Genomic DNA, 22862 nt, shown 5'->3' with positions numbered 1-22862 from the left:
CCAGTTAGTAATATAATCCGTTAGTTTGTTCGAGATGTAGCTTGTAGTGTGGTTTGAATAGCCGGCAAGATGAACTTCTGTTGTTTACAAGTGTTCAAATCATCAGCAGTGAAAGTATTAACATGATATGGAATAGGAAAGCATTTCATTGTCAATATATGCATGTACACTTCCAGGATTTAGCATTGGAGTGAGAAAGACTTGTTGGATGTTTAACCTTAGCCAACATATCGCACAACAAATTTACGACCGGGCTTCCTATACTTTGTGTTCGCCGCGTCGTCTCCTCCCTCCTTGAGCCGACAACAAAACATGGTGAACCGCTGGCTCGCTACATCATCTAAGATGTTGTGTTGTGGTGAAATTCAAGTAAAAATTAGATGGCTGGTGGGGTTCATCGGTGTCCATCTTCCATATGGTCATAACCGAACAAAAAACAAAAACAGCTACCAAGCATAGCTGGGGATAGGGGCAAAAGTGTAGTCAGCATGAGAGGGCGTAGTAAGGAAGGCTTCATTTGCATCTAACAATTCCGCCTCTCAAAACAGGCAGCCAGAAAAGTGGCCTAAAGAAAGGTCTTTAAATGTTGACCAAAGAACAATCATTGCATGTTAAGTAGACCAAAATGACGAGTGTTAAAAATAGGAAAATAATACATGAAGCAACAAAGGAGACTTTAACTTCTACCAAAGTCATTTTATGGTCAGATACTTGTACTTTCGCTTAACTATTGCTTTTAAGTACTTTGTACAGAGAACTGTTTGTATCTGATAAATTGCATTGGACACACAAAACATAGGGCTTACTAAAATCACTTTTGAACTTTCTCAATTCAAGCATCAACGCTAGACTTTGGGCCAAACACCATTTTGTGGGACCTCTGAGACTTACTTAGGATTGTTATAAATTATTACTACACAGGACCTTTAGCATAAAATACTCCAAGTGCATAGTGAACATAACCAATGACAGTACACCCATGCATACATCTATATTTTGTCGTTTGGGTCATGTTGGGCTGGACAAGTGATCTAGTTTTGGAAGAGGGAATTGTTTACAGAGGTGATGTTGAATGGACTACTGATACAGGAGATTGGTTGTGATAGATCCTGCTGACAGCTCTGTGTCTGTGAACACCAACAGGCCTCTCCATTCTACCAAAGAACAAGTGACAGACAGACTGACAGATGTGGCGTAATGTGGCATGTCCACAAACACACACAGCTGATTGAGCAGGGTTTGCATCTGTTTGAGTTGGCGTTGTGCAGAGATGTAAATACACTAACGCCTGCCTTCTAATTCTGATGGCAAATGTTCTGCAACATCGTACCATAAAAATTGTGTCACCTCGTCTTTCTAGTTTAGGCGTGTCAAACTTGTTTTCATTGAGGGCCACATCACAGTTATTAATGCCCTCAGATTTTAACAGTAAATAATATATAAATATATCAAAACAATTATAACTGTACAAGGATTCACCTCATGTATCCATGTATCCATCATGATATTGATACACAAGGGTCTGCACATTTGAATATTATATCTTTTTTATGTACATCCCAAAAAAATAAAGTGTAGATTTTGCGGTTAAAATGTATTGTTGTTTTTACAGATTATTATTCTAAAATAAAAAATGTTTTTTTACAGATTCTGGCCACTGAGCTGATTTGAGGGATAACTTGCTTTGAAATCATTACAGTCAATCAGATATTCAAGTATTTATTTTATTTTAACAAAAAAAAGTTGTAATGTATAATAATATACTGGTAATATTTATTGCATTATTAGATAATATTAATGTTTAAAATATACAGTATGCAACTGCATGGAGTACAAGTATTTCTGTCTGAATGGAGATAATGGAGATAGAAAAGGTAAAGTACTTTATTGACACATATCATTTCCACGTCATATAAAATGATTTGGTGGGCCAGATCATGCCCTGGGCCTTGAGCTTGACACATGTGCCCTTGTCTATTTGTGCTCTTGTATGAGCATACAGTATACGTTGTAGATATTTCACCCTACTTATTGTTGTTAGTTCTTACTTGTCCAATATACGTAATTCGGTTGCAAAACTGATAATTATACATCTGGCCGAACAGTTTGGGATCCCAGAAATTACACAGTTGCATCTTGTGATCATCCAACATGAATGATTTTATAAAACATTTGCGATCACAGCTGCCCATTACAACAAATGAGCGTTGTGTTTGCGGTCGGAATATCTATCAAATCACTTTTTCCTGCTGAGTTGTTTAGCAAACTGATTATTGTGCACTGTTTGCACCACAGGATTCATTTAAATTGTGGTTTGTTCACTCCATTACAGTATGAGATGCTAGTGAGTGTGAGAGGAGCATGTCCCTCTTGAAATTAATGGTATAGAGGTGAAGATGGAGAAAATAAATAAGAAATGATTTTGGAATAAGGACGAGAATGAGTACTGACTGGTACCCAAACTAAATTGAACATGCAAAGGAAGACTAGCAACACAGTTGTATGTCTTAAGTGGCTCACTGAACACTGGCTAGTGGCTAGACTTGAGTCTATCTTTCATCTATTGTTGCATTGGTTACTGCCTATTGTGGGTAATGAGTGCTTGAGGGGAAATGGATACTAGGGTAAATTAAGTCAAAGTTGCATTTTCTATGTATGCTGGGTATCACTAAAAAGATCCACAAGGAACATCTTTGCATGTCTTTATATCCATTTGCACCACAATAAAACACCATTTACATGACATATAAACAATATGCTCAAATAGTGGACTCTACTCTAATAGAGACCCTTAAGCCATCACTTGCAAGGTGTATCATCCACTTAGGTATAATAACACACCTCCACTCTAATAGATGCCCTGCCCCAATTAATAGCCTGCATGGTGCATTGTCCACTTGAACAAATAAGTTCCACACCCCAAATGAGCAGCTCTTACTTCATATTTATTCGTAGAGCACAAAAAAATTGATTCACATCAATCGTGATTCTTTTTTGTCCCAAATCTAAATCAATTCATATTTTCAAAAATCGATTAAAAAATAAAGGAAGAGAGACTTTTAAACAAAAATAAGAATCCATTTTTAAAAACCAGAAGAAGCTTTTCTAACCTGCAACCTGTTTTGAAAAAGTTTCAATATCATTATTATACCAAATAATACATTACGAGAATCGGTTTGAATCGAGAATTGTGTTGAATCGGAGAATCAATTATGAATTGAATCGTCACCCCAGGAATCGGAATCAGATAGAATCGAATGTTTATATTTTTTATATTTTATATTGCTACTATGGTACATTTTTAGTCTAATTTATACCTGCATTATCCTTTACATCCTTACCCTTTCCATCCTTTGTAACTGAGCTGCTGTGTTTCCCTTGTGGATCAATAAAGTTTGTCTAAGTCTAAGTTAGGTGCCCAAAGATTCACACCACTAATATTTATCATAATGTATATTAGTACTTTTTTGATTATGTATAAAACATTTTTGTCGAACAAGAGCTAAAAACATATATATGTTGTAACTATAGACAGGGAATGTATTTACCTAAAACGCAGACAGGGTTTTTATGTGGAAGTAGGCATGGGTTAATAACAAATTTTGCTGGATGACATATTGGCGATAAACTATATAATTGTCAGCATTGTGTTCAGCATCAAATGAAGTACTAATGTAATCATAATATATAACAATAATCATGCAAGTAACACAATAAACTTGAATTTCTCATTAGTATTTAAGTAAATTGAATTTTCCTAAATAAGCAAACAATCTAAAATAAAACAGACACTTAATCTCTGATTGATTATCATTATGACTTGTTGTCAAAGTACTAATAAAAAGTGGGGTTTGGCACACTCCTCACACACCACATAATACTGTGCACCTATGCTGCACTGTATCCCAGACATTATTAGTATTCAAGCAGCCTCTCTTACTAGTATGTGGCATCACAGTTTGTACAAACAGCAGCAGTACCTCCACTATCAGTGCCACTATACAGAATAATATTTGATAGAATTAACTACACTGGTTAAATAATCATAATTGGAATTAACACTAAGTAATACCTTTTGAGTTTGTTTGCATATGGGATGGAAATTTAATAATATTAATGTCGTGGTGGAACTACAGTATTTGAGGTAAATGCAGTGGCTCCTAGTCCAATAAATATCACTTTGATCATCTAACAATAGCTCATCAAGTCAGCGGACTCTCACATGTTTGCACAAACACAAAAACAGTGCATCAGCAGAACAAGAGGCCTCCTGTGTCAGATGTCCTTCTTAAAGCCCAGGGGTCAGCCCTGGATACTATTTTGACACATGTGTAGTGTTAAGAGTGGAGCCTGTTGTTTTTTAAGCATCTTATGATGTACATATGAGCAAAGCACAGCCAAAAGCACAACAATGACACAACAGTGTGGTGTGTGTGTTTGCGCTATGATCCTTTGGGAATTGCCTTAATGTACTCTTTTTTTTTACATCACGTCAGAGAATTAAAAAAATATAACAGTGTGCTCTTTTTACCTTTGACAAAACTGAGTGGAACATTGAATTACTGTACTGCTGCAAGACCCATCCCTACTCTCTTTATAGCCTTTGTCAAATTTTCAAATGTTTATATTATTTATGTTGTTGGTATTGTTTTGTAAATATTCTAAATTATTTAAATTTTCTGACACCACTTTTTTTTTTTTACTTCCGCCACATTTTCTACATTTTAATTGTTATTTAAATGATATTTATACAATTAAATTATTTACATTTATTTTCTTCACTTAGAAAAACTTTAATGATCCACAAGGGAAATTGTTCCACACATTAGCTCAGTGGCAAAGGTTGGAAAGTGTAAGGATGGAAAGGATAATGCAGGTATAAAGTAGACTAAAAATGTACCGTAGTAGCAATATAAAATATAACATATATATAATATTTACATATTATATATACAGTATATGATGTATACTGATATATTATGTTTTTATATAATATATACATTATATAACAATTACCATGTACAATGTTACAGTCTATGTAACAGCTGTAGCATAAAATAGAGAGTAGATCCAGCAGAAAATAGACATTATAAACAAAGAGAGGTAGCAACATAGAAGCGGTCAGGTAATAGACAGATATCATATATTGCTGTATGGCGAGTGATTATACAGCTGGATGGAGTGCGGAATGAAGGAGTTCTTGAATCGAACACTGTGGGAACGATAGCTGAAGAAGCCTGTTGGGAGTATGAGCTCCGCTGTCCCTCAATTGGCTGGTGGTGTCCCTCAATTCACTGACCAATTACATGTTAAAACATTAATGTCTTTTTTTATAATGACAAACGAGACAGTGTGTTTCCTTGCATGCAGTTATAAGCATCAGCTAATCAAGCACCACGTAACAGAGACAGGGCGAGAAATGGCACTACACCAAGATGTTACTTCTGCTCAAGACAAAAGACTGCAAGAACCACTGCAAAACTCAACGTGGATCCTAATAACGCTTAAAGAGACATGGATATCACAACATAACAATATGGATAACAAAAAATAGCCTCAAATCTCAACACAGAACTGCTTGTTTTTGTTTGTTTCTCACCAACCTTCTCCAGCTTTTCAAATACTCAACGTGGATCCTAATAACGCTTAAAGAGACATGAATATCACAACATAACAATATGGATAACAAAAAATAGCCTCAAATCTCAACACAGATCTGCTTGTTTTTGTTTGTTTCTCACCAACCTTCTCCAGCTTTTCAAAATGCTCACGCAGGAACTTCATAGGACGCTCAGGCTTAGCGATGCAGAGGTTCACAATGCACTCTTTGAGGATCTGCTGGATGTTGTGCTTCTGCACAAAAACCTCACAGCCCTTCAAACTCTCGTCTTCATCCAGAGTGGAGGAGGAGGAGGTGGCCATCTTATCTTTTATTTCTGTGGTAGAAAACAGGGTGGACCATGAGAGGAGGGGAGGAATAAAGCAGAATAGAGTTGGGGGTGATGGATGAACTGTGGGAAGAAGGGGAACATAAAAATAGAAAGCCAGGGCAAAAATGGGATCATACAGTATGGTAAAAGTGGAGTAGTGTGGGTGAATGTGATGGAACTGTGGGGATTTTTACTACGATTTGTAGTTTTATTGCTAATCCTAATTATGCAATGTTTTATTTACCGCACAACGAAGTATTATCAGATTATAGACTATTCCTATGCAATAGCATGGTTAGGAGTCAAAATCCAGGGGTGAATCCAAACATAATGGACCTGTTCGAGGATTCAGCAGGCTCGTTTTCGCAAGACTTTTTTTGACAGGTCAAATCTCAAGAGGGATAAACAAACCCAGAAAATGGCTTCCTTATTATCGAGTGGTGCTGATTTAGAATTAAATGTCGACTTTGAGTATTTTTTGCGATGGAGTGTTGACTCATTGAAAGACCGTTTGCGTTGTTGTGGACTAAAGGCGTCTAGAAATAAAAAATATCTTGCTACCAGAGCTTTTGCGTCGTGGGAAATGGGAGTAAAAGCCAAGAAAACCGGACAAGAGGTGAACAACGAAAAAGCTGCGGACTAACAAAAAACTTTGTTGGTAGAATACACTGTTTACTTTTTGCCCTCTCTCTATTTCTGACGGTTGGGTAGGAAAAAAGGATGGCATGAAGCTCTGGCCGCCGACCATGTACTTTGATATAGGCATGTACCTTGGAGTTACAAACATGGACACAAGAATGCTTCAAAGTTACAAAGAAGGCAAGGCTTACAGTTATTTCACAACAGGTCAAATTTCCTTTATGTTTGTATATTAATGATACCATATGGTGAGATCACCATATTTAAAATAACACTCATGAATGTCACACATTGTTTGTTTCCATCTTGTGAGGTGATATGTACTATTCGAACATCCAACAACTGCGCAAATTGTCTTCAGCATATTCAAAAATACACACGACACGGAATAAACAAAAATTCTGAAATATATATCCTACTATTCACGCTAAGGTGTAAAAACAAACCACGAACTGACGAAGTTTACCAGAAAAAGTATGGAGTCGCTTGGCTTTGTTTATCCTTCCCGAACTTTGACCTCAACAAATTGGATATGCGCAGACGTCAACTTCAAACTGGTCCATTACAGCAGTGGTCCGGCACGAGTCCGTGACGCATTTGCTGCCGGGCCGCACAGAGACATTAAATAATTTGTTACCAACCGCATTTTCTCCTACTTAACTTTCGCCAGTCCCACCAGACACACCAATAACCTTGTTCATAGATGTATTATAAAAATCCTAATAGGAAGTCGCCATTTATTAATTTGTTACATCTTTGTTACATGGGACAATGCACATTAATAAACATATAAAATGTAAAAGTGCCAAATCGTAGCCAAAAGCAGGCTGATGACCAAAGATCAGGGAAGATCAGGAACAAAGTGACCATAGTAGGTAAAGTGCATAAGGCAGATGGAGAAGTGCTGAATTGTTGCATATAATATTTGTGCTGAAGGAAACAAATACACATCTCCTTTGGCCTAGTAAGTTAAAGTGCTGCTATTATTGCACATAGTCCTATTACACAAGCAGCTAGCAATAACGGATGTATTTACGCATGGAAAATTGGACCAAAAAAGCTAACATTAGTGTATTTATGTATGAGATATTGCACAAAATATGAATACACAACTTTTAGAATGGAAATAGTAATCCACATAAATCTATTGGAACTAATGTCAAGTATATCTAGCTTTCTTATACTGTATAGCCATGCTCTTGTCCTTAAATGTGATGTATCACCTATAACCCATCAGATACTAAAGCCAAAAAAAGCCCACTACTAACAAAAATGAGTAAAAAACAAAAGTCTATGGAGAGCTTTTTTGCAAAGGAAAAAGTCCAGGGGTACGGAGCCCCTAAAGGGACATGGATGTTTTGCGAGATCTCGCAATACTTTAGAAACAGACACAGCGATGGAGGAGCGGGAGCATGCGGGAGCCTACCCATCATCTGTGCTCTGTTGTGGGACCATAATACGATTTGATGTCTTTATATGTTAGGCCAATAATAAAATAGAAATCAATAAACTTAATAATAATAATAATAATAATAATAATAATAATGAATTACATTTGTAACGCACTTTACATTTGTTAAAATTTCAAAGTGCTACAAAGTATATAAAAAAATACATATAAAAAGGTAAAAAATAAAAATAGAAAGTTAGAATATACATAATGGAAAATTAAAATAGAAATAAAAACATGAAAAACACTATATAAACATTTTGTTAAACATAGAAACATAGATAAAATAGAAATAAAAACATGCTGGATAAAACAGATAGGCAAGCAGTGCATTTAAAAACGAGAAGGCAGAGAAATTAGATAAAAGCTGTTCTAAAAAGGTGAGGTTTTAGGCCCTTCTTAAAACGGTTGACCGACTGTGGCGCTCTAAGATGCTCTAAGACTTCTCCCACGGATGATGGGTAGGCTCCTCCATCGCTTTGTCTGTTTTACTTCCGGTTCACTGACATAGGAAAAAAACCTTCAGCGAGATCTCGCAAAAAGTATTGCGAGATCTCGCAATAAAAACATTTTTTCTCTCCATGTCCCTTTAGGGCAGTGGTTTTTAACCTGGGTTCGATCGAACCCTAGGGGTTCGGTGAGTCGGCCTCGAAGGTTCGGCGTAGGTCAAAACACACCCGACTCATCGTGTAAATAAAAATGTCTCCCTATCGGCGTATTATAGATACGGCAACACCAGAAGTCACACTGATTTGCAGGTGTGTCATTTGTTGTGAGTTTAGACACTGTTGGATTTGTTTTTTGAACAAGGTGATGTTCATGCACGGTTCATTTTGTGCACCAGTAAAAAAACATGGTAACACTTTAGTATGGGGAACATATTCACCATTAATTAGTTGCCTATTAACATGCAAATTAGTAACATATTGGCTCTTAACTAGTCATTATTAAGTACTTATTAATGCCTTATTCGGCATGGCCTTATTATAACTCTCTAACCCTGGCCCTAACCCTCTAACCCTAACCCTAACCATCCATCCATCCATTTTCTACCGCTTGTCCCTTTTGGGGTCGCGGGGGGTGCTGGAGCCTATCTCAGCTGCATTCGGGCAGAAGGCGGGGTACACCCTGGACAAGTCGCCACCTCATCACAGGGCCAACACAGATAGACAGACAACATTCACACTCACATTCACAATTTAGTGTTGCCAATCAACCTATCCCCAGGTGCATGTTCTTTGGAGGTGGGAGGAAGCCGGAGTACCCGGAGGGAACCCACGCAGTCACGGGGAGAACATGCAAACTCCACACAGAAAGATCCCGAGCCCGGGATTGAACTCAGGACTACTCAGGACCTTCGTATTGTGAGGCACATGCACTAACCCTTGTGTCACCGTGTAACCCTAACCAAATAACTCTAAATTAAGTCTTTGTTACTTGGAATATGTTCTTCTAGTGTCCAAAAAACTCTAAATTAAGTCTTTGTTACTTAGAATATGTTCCCCATACTAAAGTGCTACCAAAAACATATAAAGTTGTCTTGAATTTAAAAAATATATCTATTTTTTTTTTTTTCACTAAAGAAGGGTTCGGTGAATGGATATGAAACTGGTGGGGTTTGGTACCTCCAACAAGGTTAAGAACCACTGCTTTAGGGGCTCCGTACAGGAGCTCCCACTAATTGAATGTTATGGTGAGTTTTTTCATGTATTCATTTTTCATGCACTTATTTGCTATGTCTATCTGCCACACGTGTATGGCCGGTCCGTGAAAATAATGCCTACATTAAACCAGTCCCTGGGGCAAAAAAAAAGGTTGGGAACCCCTGCATTACAGTACATCCATTTCCATTAGGTACACCTGCACCATTTAATGAGATGCATTATGAAGCCCTTGCTGCTGGATGAGATACACCACTTTCAGCATGATGCAGTGCAACTACTGCAACAATAAACATGTTTTTTTGTTATCATTCTAAACAAAGCAAACTACGCAAGCAATAAACACCATGCTCGGATGTCTTATAACAATTCAGGCAGGTGAGAGCTAAACCTATGCTATGACACTTCCTGATAGGGAAAACTCCAACGTTATAACTGCGTGATACATCTGTTATGGTTGTATTGCCATTTCACATCCCAGCCACACAAAAAAAGCACATTAAAATGAAACCGAAAAGGAAGGCAGCTGTTCCGGTGCATTTAATAGTGAGCTAACATTAGCATCGCAAGCTATCTTAGAGCGACAGCCAAAACACAACCAAGGCAAACGACTGCGGCTACCGATGGAGTAGAGGTGGCCTTCGTTTGCCTTTCATTTAATTAAAAAAAAAAACAATGTGTAATCGGCACTCTCGTAGCTGTCCCTACCGTTTTTGTGTGGGGATGATGCTCTAATAAACAGTGGTGGGATGTAGCCGAGGTTGTCCGCTGGTTAGCTCGGATGCTGCGTTCAACTTCGACAGGGGCTGCGTCACGATGACGTCAATCTGTCATTTTCAGCCACAACGGTGTCTTTGGGCTGTTAATAGTGTAGCATTTTAAATTTAAATGACTTACAAAGGTACGAATGTGTCCCTAATATTTGAACGTTTATAACAGGGGTCGGGAACCTTTTTGGCTGAGAGAGCTATGGAAGCCAAATATTTTAAAATGTATTTCCGTTAGAGCCATATAATATTTTTTAACACTGAATACAACTAAGTGCGTGCATTATTAAGTAAGACCTACATTACAGTACAACACGTATGTTATTATTTTTAATAACATTTTTATTCTGAAGCTAACTAATAATGAATAAAATACTTCTTAACATTACTGCGACTCATTGGCGTTGTTAGGCCTATTTTAGGGGGGCTCAAGCCCCCCTAAAATATTCTTAAGCCCCCCTAAATAATTTGGTGTGTTTTTGTTTTGTTTTTACAAATAAATGCCGACATATTCATTATAAAGTGGCCCAAATATGAGTTTGAATAAATAATCATATAACCTGTTATTATTCACTCAGTTTCCCCTCACTTCGTAGCGTAAGGTAGAGAGCCCCTTTCGTGCGTCGGTATCCAATCCATTCCACTTGTTCATATAGAAAATGCCCACATCACTCAAATTCCAGCCCACATTTTCTCTGCGACCTTGCTTGCGGTCCTGCAGGTGTACGAAGCACATTATCTTCCTTTACAATGAGTGAAGCTGCACAAAACCTTGTGTGTGCAATTGTAAATCATTTATTTTTTAAGTTTTGTGTTTCTTGTAGAATCTATATAAAGTAATATACATAAGCCTATTGTTAAAATAATGAAAAAAACATCATTAAATATATTTGTTTTATTGTATTGTTACATTAATAGCTGTTTTATTATTATAGGATGGCTTGTTAAACATTTAATAGGATTTTCAGAGGGAGGAAAAACCAAGATATTTAATACAAAATGTAAAATGAATAAATACATAAAAAGAAAAAGAAAATATATGGTTAAAAGCCATCGTCCCGGGGAGCATTTCATTTCGTCCCGTGCATTTAAAAAAAATAATAATAACAATGAATAATTTCTAAGTCTTTGTTAGCCGTTTGTGAAGTTTTGTGCTCGTGCATAACATTCGCTCGCATCCTGTGCATCTCCTGGGGGCAAAGCCCCCCCTGTCCTTAAAAGCTAGTGACGCCCCTGATGCGACTTCTTGAACTGGTGCGGTAGAAAATGGATGGATGGATTAAAATGCACGAGAATGTTTTATATTTTGAATGTTATTTTTAACACTGATTACCAGTGGAATTATTAATTTCTTATCGTGTTAAGCAATGTCAGCTAAATTTACCAGTGGAATTATTAATTTCTTATCGTGTTAAGCAATATCAGCTAAATTTAATCTGAGAGCCAGATGCGGTCATCAAAAGAGCCACATCTGGCTCTAGAGCCATAGGTTCCCTACCCCTGATTTATAATAACGTTCAACCCAAGGTTGAGCTTACAAAATTACAAACAGTGTCAAAATAGGGCAGCTAGACTTACTCTTGATTGTTCTTATAGATCAGTGGTTCTTAACCTTGTTGGAGGTACCGAACCCCACCAGTTTCATATGCGCATTCACCGAATCCTTCTTTATTGAAAAATTAAATGTGTGTTTTTTTCAAATTCAAGACAAAGTTATATGTTTTTGGTAACACTTTAGTATGGGGAACATATTCTAAGTAACAAAGACTTAATTTAGAGTTATTTGGACACTAGGGGAACATATTCTAAGTAATAAAGACTTAATTTAGAGTTATTTGGTTAGGGTTAGGGTCAGGGTTAGAGGGTTAGGGTTATAATAAGGCCATGCCAAATAAGGCATTAATAAGTACTTAATCATGACTAGTTAAGAGCCAATATGTCACTAATTTGCATGTTAATAAGCAACTAATTAATGGGGAATATGTTCCCCATACTAAAGTGTTACCATGTTTTTTTACTGGTGCATAAAATGAACCGTGCATGAACATCACCTTGTTCAAACAACAAAACCAACACAGTGTATAAACTCACAACAAATTACACACCTGCAAACCAGTCAGCTGTTGCCATATCCGTAATACGCCGATAGGGAGAAGTTTGTATTTACATGATTAGTCGGGTGTGTTTTGACCTCTGCCGAATCCCTGAGGCCGACTCACCGAACTCCTAGCGTTCGATCGAACCCAGGTTATAGACTGTTATAGATCGAGTGTGGACCGTATGCATTCTTGTCTTGGATGGCTGATAGTTATTCATAGATTATCCAGCAGTTTATTTTTATTTATTCGAAACATTATTCATAAGAAGTACCCTACAGCTCCTTTTAAGCAGATCGGTTATAATGCTGATGTTCACCACTACAGTACCAGAGCTTCAACTCAAAGTCCACTTGCATTACCACCACCAAGAACTAATTCAATGAAAAGCACTGTTGTAAACAGAGGCCTTTCATTATAGATTCCATCCATCCATCCATCTTCTTCCGCTTATCCGAGCTCGGGTCGCGGGGGCAGCAGCCTAAGCAGGGAAGCCCAGACTTTCCTCTCCCCAGCCACTTCGTCCAGCTCCTCCCGGGGGATCCCGAGGCATTCCTAGGCCAGCCGGGAGAGATAGTCTTCCCAGCGTGTCCTGGGTCTTCCCCGTGGCCTCCTACCGGTCGGACGTGCCCGAAACACCTTCCTAGGGAGGCGTTCGGGTGGCATCTTGACCAGATGCCCGAACCACCTCATCTGGCTCCTCTCGATGTGGAGGAGCAGCGGCTTTACTTTGAGCTCCCCCCGGATGACATTTCATTATAGATTATTCCCAGTAAAAAAAGCATTTAAGAAATATGTAAAGTTACTTTTTATATTTAAGAGTTAATCTATCATGTTATCAGTTTAAGAACTTTTTTTTCCCTCTCTTTCCCTTTTTATTTTCTTTTATTGTAACTGGATTTGCGTATGTTCTGTAACTGCATCTGTGTACTGTTATTTTTTTATTTATTATTTAGCGAATTTTCCTTTTATTTTCCTTTTTCCTTTCTTTTGTTTGTAACTGGATCTGCGTATGTTCTGTAACTGTATCTGTGCACTGTTATTCTATTTCATTATTTTGAGAATTTTTTTTTTTCTTTTCCTTTTTTCTTTCTTTTATTTGTAACTGGATGTGTGTTATGTTCTGTAACTGGATCTGTGTACTGTTATTTTTTTTTAACATTTAGCGAATGTTCCTTTTATTTTCCTTTTTCCTTTCTTTTATTGTAACTGGATCCTTTCTGTAACTGTATCTGTGTACTGTTATTTTATTTTATTATTTTGAGAATTTTATTTTTATTTTCCTTTTTCCTTTATTTTATTTGTAACTGGATTTGTGTTATGTTTTGTAGCTGGATCTGTGTATTATTATTTTACTTTGAACTTTTTGAAAAGAACCACATGAAGACTAGCCTGACGTTTGTGCGTCGGCTAATGAGGATCCTCAATCAACAATAAACAACAACGTGACTACACCCACGTTTTATGGCATTGGAGTTTGTAATAGTAAACAAAAATATTAAATATAAAATGTACTATTTAATTCGTTAAATTCAGCTCTGCTTAACTCTAATATGTTTCACAATAGGGACAAGCGGTAGAAAATGGATGGAATAATACACCAGAGCGACGAGAACGTTTTTGTATTTTCAATAAAGTTGTACCATTTTGAACCAAAAGCTGTCGTAAAGCAGCATGTTTGTTTGTCGCGAAGCAACCGGTTGCCAACGCGACTGCACCAAAAATGGCGGCCACGGCGTCGAGAGAGGAGCATGTTTCCTCTGAAGTTTTGCGAGGACTCGCCCGACACTTGAACTGCCTCAGCGAAGACAGCAAGTCAACAAGGAAGAGAGCCTTGGAGTCCATTAAAAGAGAGACTGTGGACAAAAAGCTCTCCGGTGTCGTCCTCCAAGATCTCTTCTCCGCCTTGCTCAAGCCTCTACTCAAATGTCTCTCAGACCCCATGGAACGATGCAGGGAAATCGCGATTCTATTGATAACGGACTTTATTTGCTATGTCCCCGAACCCCAGGTGTCGCTGCCTTATCTAATGCCGTGTATGGCACAGCGGTTCGGGGAGAAGGAGATCCTGGAGCCGGCGGAAGAGCTCCGGTTGTCGGCTGTGAAGATGTTGACTTTGACGGTGGAGGTGTGCGGGAAGCAGCTGGCACCGTATTTGAATGAAATGATCAACATACTGCAGAGGACCATCGTTGATCCTTTCCCAGATGTCAAAAGAGAGAGCTGCAAATGCACTGTCAACTTTGCGAAGTGTGTGCCAGGTGTGTTGTTACTTCCTGACTGTACATAATCCTACATTATACAGTCTTATCACAAGAAGAATATGTCAAATATGAGCATATCAACAGTCCAATTTCTTACCTTAGTCATTATTTAACTATAGCAGTAGTTCTCAAACTTTATTCACCAAGTACCACCTCAGAAAACACTTGGTTCTCCAAGTACCACCATAATGACCATCATTAAAATACAGTAGCGTAGTAGCATATTTGCCAACCTTGAGACCTCTGAATTTGGAAGATGGGGGGGTTTGATGTTGGGTTTTAGCAGGGGGTGTATGTATTTTCAAGTATTTCTTTTATATATATATATATATATATATATATATATATATTAGAGATGCGCGGATAGGCAATTATTTCATCCGCAACCGCATCACAAAAGTCGTCATCCACCCGCCATCCACTCGAACTAACATTTTATCAAATCCACACCCGCCCACCACCCGCCCGTTGTTATATGTCTAATATAGACGATGCAAGGCATTAGTGAGGTTAGAAAGCTTTTGCCTGTTAAAGAAAGGAGACTGATCCAATGCAGCAGAGACATTCAATGCGTGCCACGCATTAATATCTCTTGGCCACGCATTAGTGGCTAAGAGATATTATTGCGTGATAATATTATTTATCATTATTATAGTATTATTGTCATTTCCATTAAGAAAGTGTTGACTATTGTTGCCAATGCCCTCAGATCAGGAGTGCGTTCCTCACACTGTGTGCGCAGTTGCAGCAAGCAGAACGATGCGTTTAAGAAGTTAAAAAAATGTTTTAGAAAGACTAGGCCTATATTTTCGTTAGGTAGAAAAAATGTTCTGAATTTATTTCAATGAATATTAACTTGTTAACGTTATAATGCTCAAATAGGGACGAGGGCGGGGTGCACAGTGAAACAGTGAACAATTTTGCGACAAAGATGAACCTTTATTGATTGATCTGCAGCCATGACAAAATATCAGACAATCTCCATTGTCAACGACAGGCAGGAAAATAAAGATAAACACATAGCCTATGCTGTAGGCATAGGCATAGGCTCATACGTTTTTAAGTTGAAATAAAAAAATAAATAAAAAATGTGCCTCATAAGCCTTAGGCTGTCAATCACGCGCACAAACTTAAATTATACAATAACATATGTATGTCATCCCTATTTAAACAAAAATAAATTAAATAAATAATAATAATAAATTACCTGCAACTTACTGGCCAAGGCAAATAGCTGGTCTTTTTTCCCCTGGTCTTTAGTATTCCCTTTTTTAGTTTGTCATGTACCACGTTTGCTGCCGGCGTTGCCATCTTTTTTTCTTTTTTTTTTCTGTTGTGTTGTGTTGTGGTGTGCTGCAGTGCCTGATGAATAATTGCCTGTTTCAAAGAGTACTGCTCGTTTTTCGTATGTGGGTAACAACATTTAACTATGTATATATATTTCCGAATTGGTTCAACCGTCACCCGCCTGATCTATTTAAAATCTATTTTTTTCGCCCGACCCGCGGATTGTCCGCAAACCGCGCATCTCTAATATATATATATATATATATATATATATATATATATATATATATATATATATTAGGGGTGTAACGGTACACACAAATTTCGGTTCGGTACGTTCCTCGGTTTAGAGGTCACGATTCGGTTCATTTTCGGTACAGTAAGAAAACAACAAAATATAAATGTTTTGGTTATTTATTTACCAAATTTGTAAACAATGGCTTTATCCTTTTAACATTGGGAACACTATAATAATTCTGCCCACGTTAATCAACATTAAACTGCCTCAAGTTGTTGCTCAGATTAAATAAAATGACAAAACTTCTCTTCTACATATAAAAAGTGCAACATTAAACAGTTTCAAGTCAACTCATCATGCTTAATTTATTACAGCATTTGGGAAGCCTCTAGTTGATTTTTATTAAGTAAATGTTATATTTTTATCAACATGTGATAGCAGGGACCCTGCCATTCAAAACTAGGCTGCTGCATTACTAATGATTAATGTAACTATAGCTGAAAAAATGGTACAATAGCAATAGGAGAGACTATTCATCCCTGAACACCATGGAGTTCATGTAGGCTTTATGATGCAGTTACATTATTATAATCAACTATCAGAGACAGAAACTCTTCATTTAACATAATGTCCTTTTTTGCTGCTTCAACACAGCTCAATCAACACAGAAAAAGGTAAAGTGAAATAACAGACAGACAGGGCTTTGCTGTCTGTATCACACACACACACACACACACACACACCGCAAAATGAGCTAACGTTACGCTAAAAGCGAATTAGCCTTCACCTCAAGCCAGGACTGCGAGCTAGCTGAGCTGCCTTTTATATTTCTAGAAGGTCAACGGGCTCATAGTGATGTTACTAGTAGTTGACAGGGAGGTGTTTATTATAATTTGGGGAGAGTCCACTGCCTGATGCTTACCTGCTAAACGCTAAGCACTGACTACATGCGCTCTGAATACGCACTGTTGATTGGCTGTTACCGCTCTGAATACGCACTGCTGATTAGCTGTTCCTGCTCTGTTTGTAACCAATCAGATGGTTGTGTGGGTGGGACAATGCTGGGTGCTGTGTAGAGGACTGACATAGACAGAGGCAGAAGGAAGCGGAGGCGACTACTTAATATGTTCGTGTGGAAACTCGTTCGGTACACCTCCGAACCGAACCGAAACCCCCGTACTGAAACGGTTCAATACAAATACACGTACCGTTACACCCCTAATATAAATATATATATATATATATATATATATATATATATGCTATAAATATAATGGTTCCTATAATGGTTCTCGCCCGGAAAAGGGTGGAGTGCCATCTCCGGGTTGGGGTGGAGATCTTGCCCCAAGTGGAGGAGTTCAAGTACCTCGGAGTCTTGTTCACGAGTGAGGGAAGAGTGGATCGTGAGATCGACAGGCGGATCGGTGCGGCGTCTTCAGTAATGCGGACGCTGTATCGATCCGTTGTGGTGAAGAAGGAGCTGAGCCGGAAGGCAAAGCTCTCAATTTACCGGTCAATCTACGTTCCCATCCTCACCTATGGTCATGAGCTTTGGGTTATGACCGAAAGGACAAGATCACGGGTAGAAGCGGCCGAAATGAGTTTCCTCCGCCGGGTGGCGGGGCTCTCCCTTAGAGATAGGGTGAGAAGCTCTGCCATCCGGGTGGAGCTCAAAGTAAAGCCGCTGCTCCTCCACATCGAGAGGAACCAGATGAGGTAGTTTGGGCATCTGGTCAGGATGCCACCCGAACGCCTCCCTAGGGAGGTGTTTAGGGCACGTCCGACCGGTAGGAGGCCGCGGGGAAGACCCAGCACACGTTGGGAAGACTATGTCTCCCGGCTGGCGGCCACCGTGTTCAATGGAGAAGTCTGATCTACAAAATTTGCAGGCAGCATTCCCCCACCCCTTCGAGCTGTCCTGGATGAACTGAAATTATTTTTTCCAATCATTTTGGAACTTGCAAGCGTACTTCTTCCTCTTACTCGTCGTCGCCATGTCTCTTCTTCGTTCTTCTGCTTCGTCTCTGTTATGTTTTTGGACATTACTACTTGCCGTAGTTTTGAAGCAATGCATGATGGGAATCCGGATGTTGTGTGTCAGTGTATTAACGTGCCGGCTGGAATAAACACACGCTGAAAAATAGCTCCGTGCCTGCCTACTTTATGGGTTATAGATAAACCTATGGATAACGGATACATATATAACAGTCTCCTTTTCAGGTGAGAGAGGACGCTAAAGGCAGTGCCTTTAAGGCTACCCCCAATATTGTTGTCCGGGTGGAAATCGGGAGAAATTCGGGAGATTGGTTGCCCCGGGAGATTTTTCGGGAGGGGCACTGAAATTCGGGAGTCTCCTGGGAAAATCGGTAGGGTTGGCAAGTATGCGTAGTAGGCCTAAATATTAATTAAAAATAAGGCTTTAGTTAACAAGTATATGCAATATTTTTGGCCACTGTAACATTACAGTCAGTTTGATCAGTAACACTGTGTTAGAATATTTCAATCAATCAATCAACGTTTATTTTTATAGCCCTAAATCACAAGTGTCTCAAAGGGCTGCACAAGCCACAACGACATCCAGATCCCACATCAGGGCAAGAAAAAACTCAACCCAATGGGATACAATGAGAAACCTTGGAGGGCGACCGGTACAATGGACGTCGAGTTGATCTAGTTAATAGTGTGAGAGTCCAGTCCATAGTGGGGCCAGCAGGGGATCATCTTGAGTGGAGACAAGTCAGCAGTGCAGGGATGTCCCCTACTGATGCACAGATGCGTGGTCCACCCCGGGTCCTGACTTTGAACACCTGGCGCTTCATCTGTGGTCACCTAATAACCTCTCCAGAAGAGGGGGGCAGAGCAGAAAAGAGGCGGCAGAGCAACTGGTCTGAAAGATGGGTCTATTTAACGGCTAGTGTATACAAATGAGTTTTAAGATGGGACTTAAATGCTTCTACTGAGGTAGCATCTCTAACTGTTACCGGGAGGGCATTCCAGAGTACTGGAGCCTGAATAGAAAACAGAAAAGCCAGCAGACTTTTTTGGGGCTCCGGGAATCACTAATAAGCTGGAGTTCTTTGAACGCAGATTTCTTGCCGGGACATATGGTACAATACAATCAGCAAGATAGGATGGAGCTAGACCGTTTAGTATTTTATACGTAAGTAGTAAAACCTTAAAGTTGCATCTTAAGTACACAGGAAGCCAGTGTAGGTGAGCCAGTATAGGCCTAATATGATCAAACTTTCTTGTTCTTGTCAAAAATCTAGCAGCCGCATTTTGTACCAACTGTAATATTTTAATGCTAGACATAGGGAGGCCCGAAAATAATACGTTACAGTTATCGAGAGGAGACGTAACAAACGCATGAATAATGATCTCAGCGTAGCTGGTGGACAAAATTGAAGGAATTTTAGCGATGTTATGGAGATGAAAGAAGGTCGTTTTAGTAACACTCTTAATGTGTGACTCAAACAAGAGAGTTGGGTCGAAGATAATACCCAGATTCTTTACCGAGTTGCCTTGTGTGATTAAGTGATTCTTCGGCGTACCACTAGAGTTTGAGAATGACTGCACTATACAATCAAAAACACTGCAAAATCATTTCAAACCTAACTGACTTATTATTTATTCTCTAGAACACTTCCACATGCAAGCTGAGAGTCTGGTCAAACCGCTCATGCAGGCAATTGCTCATCAACACTCCAAGGTACGGGTGTCGGTCATCGAAGCCACTGGGGCGGTCATTCGGCACGGCACTGGCAAAAACGTGAATGACGTTCTATCTCACCTGGCGCAGAGACTGTTTGACGACTCGCCACAGGTTAGTATTTTCTGTACACTTTCTAATTGCAACTTGGTTGGTCAAAGTTAATATCGAACATGTATACAGTTTCAATATTCACATTCACATATTTTTCTTTTTATTTACAACATGTCCGAAAAGGAGTAGGAATAAGCAAAGTTTATTTAATCCGACCCCTTTTCCACTTCATAGCAATTAATAACACATGTTCACTTCCCGTCTCAATTTGTGACACAATTTACAGCAATGATTTTTGTTGTTGTAATGAATTATGATTCATATTTTTATCCAACTCTGACTTTACTACCCTGGTCTCTTATATTGCAGGTGAGAAAAGCTGTGACTCTTATCGTCGGTGACTGGCTGCTCAACTTGATGGACAGATACTCCTATTTCCACAAGTTGATTCCACTCTTGCTGAGTAATACTACTGATGAGATTCCTGAAATAAGGCAAACAATTTTTCTTCATATCAATTAGTGATCACTTCTAGATAAAACCTAACACAGCATTCCACATTCAGAAAGAGTACAATTTTCATATTGATTTAATTTATTGGTCAATTTATGAAGTCTAATATGGCCATTAGATTAAAGCAGTTCATTCCAATATGGTGCTCAACCTTGGAAATAGAAATTTAGTAATCCCTTGTTTATCGCTGTGAAATGGGTCATGACCGCCATAAATGAATTTCCAAGAAGTAGGAATCATTATAAATCAAATATTTTCATAGCTCGGCGGCTATCAATGCAGCTTATCGGATTCATCTAGTCCACCTATAAAGCCCTATAAAAAACATCCAAAAAACAGCAACATGTCGTGGCCTGTATAATAACTAAGCTATAGCAATATTGGTATTGTAAGTGCTTACACAGAGAGACTACTTTTTAGGTGTTGTGACACATCGCTTTGCTCACTCTGCTCCTTGCCGACTAGCGAGTAGCCAGCTTGAGCTGCTAAAAATGTTGTTTACGATCTGCCACAATATAAAGAAGAAGGTGTTTGAGCTGCTTCTGCTGCAACTGTATTGTCTTTGGGTTAGGAAAAGTTGATGCCAGGTTATAAAACATGGCTCTTACCTGTATAGTAGAAGATCATGGCACCAAGACAGGAAGTTGGTCAACTCAAAACGCTACCAACTTGATGCAAAATGGGAATAAACAAATGGAATGCACCATAAAACGATCGCAACAACATTATGAATCTTTTTTTTATTTGAAGTGTAAAAATTACTTTGAAATAACTAGCTCAAGAAGAGCACACATCTTGTGTTGAAAGACACCACATCCCATCAGTCGCCATCCAAGTGAGAGTGGATGTTGTAAATTACTTTTTTATGTTCTTATTTGAATTGTTTAGCAATATTGTTACATGATAACACTTCATGTATGTTGTTTTGTTGCTATACGCTCTGTGAAATGAGTGTGCCTCGGAAAGAAAATACAGTAATGCTTAAAATGACAAATACTGTAAGTATTACTGTATTTTTCGGACTATAAGTCAGTTTTTTTCATAGTTTGGCCGGGGGTGCGACTTATACTCAGGAGCGACTTATGTGTGAAATTATTAACACATTACCGTAAAATATTAAATATTATTTAGCTCATTCACGTAAGAGACTAGACGTATAAGATTTCATCGAATTTAGCGATTAGGAGTGACAGATTGTTTGGTAAACGTATAGCATGTTCTATATGTTATAGTTATTTGAATGACTCTTTTCATAATATGTTACGTTAACATACCAGGCACGTTCTCAGTTGGTTATTTATGCGTCATATAACGTACACTTATTCAGCCTGTTGTTCACTATTCTTTATTTTAAATTGCCTTTCAAATGTCTATTCTTGGTGTTGGGTTTTATCAAATAAATTTCCCCAAAAAATGCGACTTATATATGGGGTTTTTTTTCCTTCTTTATTATGCATTTTCGGCCGGAGCGACTTATAGCCTGAAAAATACAGTACATGTTATTGTGAATGTGCCCGTTACTACATACTTACAGCATGTATATAAAATTATGTTTGAGGTTTTTTAATTGTTTTTAGAATGCTTTAGTGGCGGAATAGATTGTATCCCCATAGCATGCATTGTTAGCTGCCTCTTACTAGTCGTTTTTTAGTATTTAGAATGCACAGAAATAGGAAAGATGTGTGTTTTTTGTAAATATTCCAAAAAAAGTGCAACTCCCCATTTTTTGTTTTTGATGGAAGCACAGTTAGAATAGTTTTGTGGCTGATTCATGTATTTTTTTTCCTATCTACCTTTTAAAATAAGTTACAGATTTTAAAAACACGATAAACAAAACACATATTAAACTACAATATGTGAAATCCCAGAGGAATTGCGTGTGAACGCTGTATGCGCAAGCCGTGGAAATGCGCGAGTCGAACTGAAATGCTAACGTTGTATTTTTTAATGCATTTTTTTTCCTATCTACCTTTTAAAATAAGTTACAGATTTTAAAAACATGATAAATACAACACATATTAAACTAGAATATGTGAAATCCCAGAGGAATTGCGTGTGAACGCTGTATGCGCAAGCCGCGGAAATGCGCGAGTCGAACTGAAATGCTAACGTTAGCATGCTGACAAGTCGTAATGCGGCAAGTACCAAGTTATATGACTCAGAGGCTGACACATGCTAAATAATCTAAAAAAACTAGCATGCTAACAGTCAGCTTGTGTCATGTTGCAAATTTAATGACTAAGGTGTACGCCTG

The 22862-nt window shown here is 38.4% G+C and overlaps 2 protein-coding genes across 2 annotated transcripts in view; one reads left to right on the top strand and one right to left on the bottom strand.

The window, feature by feature from the left end:
• prkar1b (protein kinase, cAMP-dependent, regulatory, type I, beta) overlaps positions 1-10551 on the bottom strand; it is a 104701-nt gene extending 94150 nt beyond the window's left edge. Inside the window, exons 1-2 of the mRNA XM_061974164.2 lie at positions 10389-10551; positions 5746-5936 (exon numbers count right to left, since the gene is read on the bottom strand). Coding sequence (XP_061830148.1) covers positions 5746-5922 — 177 coding nt within the window. The 5' untranslated portion in view covers positions 5923-5936; positions 10389-10551. The remainder of the gene's footprint in view (positions 1-5745; positions 5937-10388) is intronic.
• A 3674-nt stretch (positions 10552-14225) lies between these two features.
• The window catches only part of LOC133615524 (dynein axonemal assembly factor 5-like), a 61559-nt gene continuing 52922 nt past the window's right edge, over positions 14226-22862 (top strand). The window contains exons 1-3 of the mRNA XM_061974166.1: positions 14226-14804; positions 19971-20155; positions 20465-20589. Coding sequence (XP_061830150.1) covers positions 14267-14804; positions 19971-20155; positions 20465-20589 — 848 coding nt within the window. The 5' untranslated portion in view covers positions 14226-14266. The remainder of the gene's footprint in view (positions 14805-19970; positions 20156-20464; positions 20590-22862) is intronic.

Source organism: Nerophis lumbriciformis, linkage group LG22, assembly GCF_033978685.3.
Source record: "Nerophis lumbriciformis linkage group LG22, RoL_Nlum_v2.1, whole genome shotgun sequence".
Taxonomy (NCBI): Eukaryota; Metazoa; Chordata; class Actinopteri; order Syngnathiformes; family Syngnathidae; genus Nerophis; species Nerophis lumbriciformis.
This window is presented reverse-complemented; position numbering and strand designations above follow the sequence as displayed.